General features: G+C 36.8%; 1 protein-coding gene across 1 annotated transcript; it reads right to left on the bottom strand.

Annotated features, from left to right (window-relative positions):
* Nucleotides 1-6,906: 6,906 nt before the first annotated feature.
* LOC110111752 lies at nucleotides 6,907-7,494 on the bottom strand. Its single transcript, XM_020843752.1, has one exon. It carries the CDS (start codon nucleotides 7,492-7,494, stop codon nucleotides 6,907-6,909), a length of 588 nt encoding a protein of 195 aa, XP_020699411.1.
* Between the last annotated feature and the right edge of the window lie 1,335 nt (nucleotides 7,495-8,829).

Genomic DNA, 8,829 nt, shown 5'->3' on the forward strand with positions numbered 1-8,829 from the left:
CTATGAACTTAGTCCCAAGTTAACCAAGAGGGGGGGTGAATTGGTATTTTAAAAATTTTTTTTTCACAAAGAACTAAAATCACATAAACCAAAATCACACCACAAGAAAAATAAGTGCGGAAGCAAGAAACAAGAACACGGAGATTTATAGTGGTTCGGTCAACTCGTCCTACGTCCACTCCCCGGAGGCGCCCTCCGAGTATTGCACTACAATCGTGACTCTCCTTTAGCCCCCACAGCTAGGCGGAGAAGGCTTTGCAAAGAACCTCTTTTTGCCGCCCCGGTAAGGCAGAGAACCTATCTCCTTTTGCTTCCTCCTGAAGCTGGCAGAGAACCACAATTAGATGCTGAATCCTGACCTCTACCGACCCTTCCACGGATGAGAAACTCTAGATGAAGAAGAAGCAGAGCGATCCTTGAAGCAACCCTTATGAATCCCCTTACAAGCTCCCCCTCACAAGATCCTCTCTCTCTCTCTCTCTCTCTTTCTCTCCTCAAGGTCTTCTCAGGTCAAGGCAGCAGCAAAAGATTGTTCAAAATGTTGAACAAGAGCTCTTAAATAGAAGAGCTTCAAAGGAGCTTATTAATTGCAAGTTGCCGACAATATCGTCCATGCCGATATGGACATCATCCTGGCCGATCAATTCAAATCTCAGAAGATCGGCCAGAGCATCGCCCTGAATACAAACTGGATGATTTAAAATTGGCTTGATCGTCCAGGATGATCTCACAATCGTCCCGACCGATTAGTTCAAATCAGAGGAAAATCGTCCAGATCATCGCCCTGAATTCAAACTGTCCGATCCAGATCGTCCAGAAGAAACTAAGGTTTTTGAATAGATCATCCTGGATGATACTGCGATCATCCAAAACAATATGATCGTATCAATCATCCTAAATTACTTCCTTAATATGTCTGATTAATTAAGGCATAATTATGAATATCGTCCAGGCCGATCCAAGATCGTCCTGGCCGATTACCAAAATCCACAGAATACCTTAATTGTTTATGGTGACAACTTCTTTCTATTTTGAGCTTATCGTCCTGACTGATACACGTATCGTCCAGGATGATCTGTTAATGATGGCTGCCTTAATTAAGAATCCCGAATAGAATCTCTGTTTTAAAATAAATCGTCCAGGCCGATAAAAATATCGTCCTGGCCGATGTGAGTAAAAATAGAAATTCTAAATCTCTCAAGTGTGTGTGTGTGTGTAGGGTTACTTAGCATCAGTCTCTTTGAATATTACAAATAGACTCAAGAAGAGGAAAAAGCAAATTACAGACTGACTCAACCCTAACCTACGCAATCTTGAACTGGCTTCGTTTGTTCGTCCGGTCTTTGATTCCTAAACAGTTAGAAGTAACAGGCAGTCCAAGAGAATCAATAGTGTTTGTCAATCATTAAAACATAAGTCATGAAAATAAATTTGCAACATGCATGAATCCTTCTTCGCATCCGTATAGATCTGGGGTTCTTACTTCCTATGAGTGCAAGTGCCCATAGTTAATTACCCCTCTTACTACGTAAGAGAGAACTCTCGATTAAGGATGAATAAATTTTTAAGTGTTTAGTCTCAATTGTGGGAAAGATAAAGGTAAACCCGATTAAGATCCCATGGTTCCATCGTCCCGGGTATACCATAATTTTCACTCTACCAACACTAACAATCAATGATTGTAGTGTCCAGGAAATCTGATTAGCAGCCATGGGTTTCCTCCTCTTAGGGATCCCTAGTAGACTGAAGTGGTTAGGTTTAGATTTTTGTTTGATTTAATTTGAGTTGGTGCTTATGGCTTCCTTAGAAGCTGCCCAAGAGTTTGAATTTAGATTGGGATTTACGGCTTTCATAGAAAGTAACCCAAGGATTTAAATTTAGTTTGGGACTTACAACTTTCATAGAAAGTAGCCCGGAGATTTGAATTTGGAATTGGGGCTTATTACTCTATTTATGAGTGGCCAAGGATGGGTCTTACAACCTAACTCTATAGTGAGGCTGCCCGAAGATTTTGATTATTTGAGTAGGACTTATGGCTTCCCTTAGAAAGTAGCCTGAAAAGCGGGTCTTACAACTTAATCATTTAGACTAAGATGCCCATAGGTTTAAATTTTATTTTTTGAGGTTTAGGTTCATTATAAATTTATTTCATAATTTTCTTAAAATATTGGGGCTTACGACTTCAATTAGAAGTTGCCTGATAATTTGTTTAGTTTGGGGCTTATGGCTCCAATTAAGAGTTACCCGGATAGTTTGTTTAGTTTGGGGCTTACGGCTCCAATTAGGAGTTACCCGGATAGTTTGTTTAGTTTGGGGCTTACGACTCCAATTAGGAGTTGCCCGAAGAATTTTAGTTGGATAGGTCTTATGGCTTTCTTAGAAGTTACCTAACAATGGTTTTTATGACCTAGCCCTATAAGCTAAGCGGCCCGAGTTATAGGTCTTACAACCTAGTCCTTTAGACTAGGAATTTTAATTGTTTGGGTAAGACTTATGGCTTCCCTTAGGAAGTAGCCTAAAAAAGTGGGTCTTACGACTTAATCGTTTAAACTAAGATGCCCATAGGTTTAAATTTGATTTTTTAGGGTTTAGGATCATTACTATTTATTTAGCAATTTTCCTAAAATGTTGGGGCTTACGACCTCAGTAAGAAGTTGCCCGAAAGCGGGTCTTACAACCTAACCCTATAGACTAGGATGCCCAAGTGAGGGGTCTAGGTGTATTATCACCTATACACTTCTCTCAGATGTTGGACTTACGGCTTCTATTAGAAGTGGCTGGGGTAGTTTTAATTAGTGATTAGGAGTTAGGTCAATCTTTTCCTAAAATTTCCCCTTAAGGTCGGGCTTACGACTTTCCTACGAAAGTTGCCGAGTAGTGGGTCTTACAACCAAGTCCCTATGAATGAGGCTGCCCAAATGTTAGATTTGATTATTTAGAGATTTGTTCTAAACTTGTTGTGAGTTGGTTGAGTTTTGTAATTTTGATATTTTGAGGGTTTTTGACACTTGTGTTAGTTTTTTTTTTTTTACATGTAGTCTTTTTTCTTACTACAGTAGTCTAGTTCTCTACCTATTTTCTAGCACTTTTGCTCTACTAGTTTTCCGTACTTAGCTTTCTTGCTTTCCAGAATTTCATTCTAAATGCCGTGAATTATATTTCTCAGCATTCATTCAATTTATTTATGTGATATTGACTCTTCATTTGTTTGTTCGTAGGTGTTCGTAGTCAGTAGTTGCAGCAGTCATGGCTCGTATTTGTAGAGGATAGATCCCAAAGAAAGTTGCAAGAACTCGTACAAGAGGGACTTTGGAGAACTTGCATAAGAGTTCATTTTGAGTGTTTTAGAGAGTTCTGAGAGTTTGTACATAAGAGCTTTGGAGAGCAGTTTTGAGAGTTGTATTGATTTGATAATTATAATTTGAGCGATTTAGAGAGCAATCTGTACAGAGTTGAGAGTTTGAGAACTTTGTATATGTTGATTAGTGGAATTTTATTCTCTTTTCTTTATTGCCATTTTTTATTAATTAAATAATTAACCCATAAATCAATTCTAAATTACATTGCTCTCAAAAAAAAAATTTAATAACTCTTGAATTTTATATGATTTATCACGCTCTTTGTTATCTTACTAACTAGAAGAATAGGTGATAAGTTGAAGATTAGAGATCTCAAATGTTTCAAAGAGAAATAATATTTGAAATATTAAAAACAATTCAAAGTCTTCCACTTAATATTACTTGCGTTACAATCTTTAAAGAGGGGTCTTATTTAGAGACAATTAAGATAGTTTCATTTAAAGTCCTTCGAGTTATTTCAAGAAAAAAAAAATTTGGGCTAAGACGATAGCCAACAAATTATAATTTATGCTGAGTGACATTTGGGAGAGTAATGTGTGTTTGTAAGTTTCTCCACTCCCGTGCATTTGATGGCATAGGAGACTTTGAAGATCTCAATTAATCAATTATTTTGATTAATTTTAATCAAACTAATTTTATTAAATATTAATTAACTGAATTAGTTAATTAATACTTAAAAATCAATTTTGATATTTTAGTTAATTTAATATTCAAATTGAATTTCCCTTTGAATTTTGAGAAAATTTCGGCAGCCTCTCGGCGTCTCCTCCCTACTAAGGGAGAAATTGGGACGGCACTTTTTGTAATTCTTCCTACCCAGACCTAAGGTCGACGGCGTAGGGTCTTTGATTTCAAACCATCTCACTAGGATCTATGATCAACTGCTTGAGGTCTTCAAATTATAAAACCATCCGCCCAGATCTAAGATCGATGGCGCGGGTCTTCATATTTAAAACCATCTGCCCGGATTAAAAATCAACGGCACTGGTCTTCAAATTCAAACCATCCCGATCAGACCTATGGTACGACGGCTGAGTGACGCGTGCAATTTTCTCGGCCTCCTGTGAAGCAACGGAGCCGAACAACAACAACGAAAGGATAAGATGAACGGAGAACCCTAGACGCTTATGCGAAGCAATGAAGTCGAACAGCCACGAGGGAACCGAATGAGCGAGCGTCAGTTTTTTTTTTCACGGGATTCCTTCCTTTTTATCTCTTTGAATTGTCGGTGCCTCCGAAGAGGTGCGTTTTTTCGGAGATGTGAGGCCAGTAGAGGTGGTTGCTGGTCTGAGTTTTTTTTTCTGATTTAATTTAATTTTTTTTCTTAAGTCAACAACTAGGTTTACTCAAATTATCACTTCACTACATGTCTTAGGAAGAGAACTCACTAACTATAAAAAATTTAATAAAATTTTGAGATGATTTCCTTCTTTCTTGGATCACTCATTGCTTATGAGCAAGGAGTGAACTAAAAACAACGTGATGCAAGTGAGAAAAAGAACGAGAAAATTGTGGTGCTGAAGGCCAACTACACAAACACTAATTCTTCTGAGTCTGAAAGAGATGATGTTGCCTTAATCACTAGGCAATTCAAAAGCTTTCTAAGGAAGTAGCAAAAACACTATCAAAAGTGGAATAAAGGTAAGAGTAGCAAGAATCTTAAATGTTCTACAGATATGATTTTCTTTGAATGCAGGAAGATGGGACATGTTAAAAACTTATTTTCCTATACTTCAGGCTCACCTAAGTAAAGAGAAGTGTGAGGAAACCCCCAAGTTCAAGAAGGACAAGAAGCAATTTCAAAAGGCATTCTAGGTAGATTCTGTATCTAACTCCTCTGAGACTAAAGCTAAAAAGGATAGTACAAACTTATGTTTGATGGCGGACAATTATATTGGCATGTCTGACCAAGAAGAGGTATGTGAACTAACATATGATTAATTACTTAAAGTTTCTGAAAAAATTCATGCATCATATAGGAAACTTAAGAAATCACATGCTAGCTTAAAATTGGAATTTTTTAAAATTTATAAAAAGAGCATGAAGTTTACTAAATCTCACTCTACACTTGAGAGCAATCATATGTCATTATTTGATAAATTTGACAAGTTAAATAAAAAGTATTCTGAGTTAGTCATTGAGCTTGATTCATTGAAAGCATCTCACACCTCATTTAAAAAAAAATTAAAAAATATATTGATGAATTTGAGAGTAGGGAGCACTATTTTAAAGTTGATAATACTATTTTAGAAAGTGCTAACTGATTTTTTAAAGCTAAATTGAAAGAACTTGAGGGAAATAGGACTCCACCCACACCTAAATAGTTTTTCAATCCTGATCCAAATCCAAAACTTTTAAAACTTAGGAAAAGGCACTATAGCCTGAATTGATTAGTAATCCCCTTTCCTGGTGTTAGATGTTTTTTATGTGGCATGCTAGGACACATTTCACATACTTGCACTATTCACCATAGTACACATTGGGTGTGGAGACCCAAATTATATGATGCACAGCATAACACACATGTATTGCATTCTTTTTCTATAATAAGGGTCCCAAACTTATTTGGGTTCCTAAATCTAATGATTGATGATTTTATAGGATTGCTCTCACAAAAGACCTTCTGAGAGCATGTGATACCTGGACAACAGATGCTCATAACACATGACTAGAGATGATAATCAATTTGTTTCACTGCAGGTCAAGGTTGGAGGTAAGGTCACTTTTGGCGAAACACCACAAAGAAAGTGGTGAGTGCATGTATAATAATAAACTCCAATAACCTTTTGATTGAAAATATTTTGCTTGCAGATGGACTGAAACATAACTTTCTCATCATCAGTTAGATTTACGATAAGGGCTTCATCATAAAATTTTTTATAAATATATGCATTATTAGCTTGTATAACAACTGTATTTTGTAGGAAAAGCAAATTAATAATATTTACATGCTTGATTTAAATAATACTAAATGTGTTGCTTCATTTTGCTTAAAAACTATTGTTGATGAGTCTTTGTTGTGGCACAAAAGGTTATGTCATGCCAATATGAAAAAAAATTAAAAAAGTGATCCAAAAAGACCTAGTTAGAGGTATCCCCAAGCTTAAGTTCACTAAAGACCACATGTATGATGCCTGTCAATTAGGGAAGCATGTCCAATCCTCTTTCCATTCCATTAAGGACATTAGCACCTCTAGACCTTTAAAAGACCTTCATAAGAATTTAATTGGACCCATCAGCACTGCCAGCTAAGGGGGGAAATTCTTTGGATTTGTGATTGTCGATCACTACTTGAGGTTCACTTGGATTAAATTTATGTCACATAAAAGTGAGTCTTTTGATGAATTTAGATCCTTCTTCACTTGAATTCAGAAAAAGCTAGGTTGTGAGATCTTAACCATCCATAGTGACCATGGTGGAGAGTTTAAAAATGAGAGATTTAGAGAGTTTTATGAGGATAAAGGGATTAGTCACAACTTCTCAGCTCCTAGGACCCCTCAACCAAACAAGGAAGCTGAAAGGAAGAATAGGATCTTAGTTGAGGATGTTAGAGCCATGCTTGTTGAGTTTTCACTTCCAAAATACTTCCAATCCCAGCCAAATTATTCCTTTTCAGAGCTGCGTCTACATTAATTTTAATCCACCCGGGTGGAGGAGGATGCCAAGGAAACAACAGCAATTGTTGATTAGCATCCCAGTTATCTGGTTGAATATTTAAAAAGTTACTTCTAACAGCAAATGAAATAGCATTCGTAGAAATAGTATTATCCGAATCATCCTTATCACCATGAACCACCTTACATCTACTCTTCCAAACAAGATAAACAGCAGTACAAAGAATATTTGCACTAAGAGAATTCTTTCCCACAAGCCTTTGAAGGCACTCCAGGCAATCCAGAAAGCCGTTAAAAATCGGAATTGAAAAACCCAAGCTGTTCACTAAAGATACTACATTCTGGATCTTGAAATAATTACCAACCAAATGGCAGTTATCCTCATCTACTCCACAACCTCTCGGGCAACCAGGAAAATTGCTTAATCTCCTATTTACCAGGAAAGTATTGAACGGAAGGGCATTTTTGCAAATTCTCCACCAAAAAAGTTCAATTTTCGGTTTTAACTTAAGCTTATTCATCCAATTTCAATGAGCAACCTCCTCCTCATGAACCATAGCTGCTTCAAATGCCAAGACCGTGATAGATTTCCAAGCGAACTTACATTTCAACTCTAGCACATCTGAATTTCTGTTGATATTAATAGGAATAATAGAAATTATCTCCATAAGCTGCTCCCCAAAATTGACTTTAAGCTTCTCCAAATTCCATTCACCATTTGAAATGAAAGTGCTAAGTTTAACATCTGAAATGTTTTGAATATTAACAAATATAGGCCATTTAGCAATACATTTGTCTAAAATCCAAGAGTCATTCATCCAGTTGATAGAATCCCCATTGGAAATACTCTATCTAAGAATATTTTTGAGAAATTTAGCTCCCATAGTAATAATCTTCCAAGAGGATGAAATACCTCCCTTCACAGACTCCGACCACAAATCTTCCCCATACTTAGCTCTTAGTATTTGATTCAATAAAGAATGAGGCTTCATGTACAAATTCCAAGAAAATTTGGCCCGAAGAGGACCAACCTTTGACACAGCAGAAAACAAACCTCTACCACCCTCAATCTTCGACTTACAAAGCAAATCCCAAGAAGCATAATGGAGACCAGCATTGCCATTATTTTTACTCCAAAGGAACCCTCTTCACATCTTATCAAACTCCTTGAGAATACTCAAAGGAACTAACGAAAGAGTAGACAAAAACTGAGGCAAAGACAGGAAAGCTGATTTAACTAAAACCAATTTACCTTCCAAGGAAATGCATTTCTTCCCCCAAGTATTAAGCCTATTAGTAGCAACCTCCAACAACACCTGGAAATTTGAAGCAATCAGCCTCCTTAAGGTCATCTTCACACCAAGGTAGCTAATTTCCTTCAACACTTTAAATTTGAGCTTCTTAACAATCTTCTTCTGGATGTTCCTTTTAGTAAACCTCCCAAAAATAATCATAGACTTCAAATTGTTAACCTTTTGCCCCGTACAATTACAATAATTGGAAATGATTTCCTTCAACTCCTTGACTTCTTTGATCTTAGCTTTCGAAAAGATTAAAATATCATCCGCATAGAGTAAGTCAGAAACTCTTGGAGCTAACGGAGAAATTGGAACTTAGGAGACCTTTCTGATGCTCTACAAGTCATCCCAAGGATTTGATCTTAGGAGACCTTTCTGATGGAGTTAGGACTAGACATGGACTTAGGAAGGAGGTGAACCACTCTGCCTTTATCTCAATGACTGAACCCACCAATATAAACCAAGCCCTTACTAATGAGTTTTGGATTTTAGCCATGCAAGAGGAGTTGAATCAATTTGTTAGGAATGATGTTTGGGAGCTTGTAGAAAGACCTAAGG

Source organism: Dendrobium catenatum, unplaced genomic scaffold, assembly GCF_001605985.2.
Source record: "Dendrobium catenatum unplaced genomic scaffold, ASM160598v2 fragScaff_scaffold_1446, whole genome shotgun sequence".
NCBI lineage: Eukaryota > Viridiplantae > Streptophyta > Magnoliopsida > Asparagales > Orchidaceae > Dendrobium > Dendrobium catenatum.

Bases quoted from the DNA above. Each gene is read 5' to 3' on its own strand.
- LOC110111752 (XM_020843752.1), bottom strand. From the start codon at position 7,494: ATGAATAAGCTTAAGTTAAAACCGAAAATTGAACTTTTTTGGTGGAGA.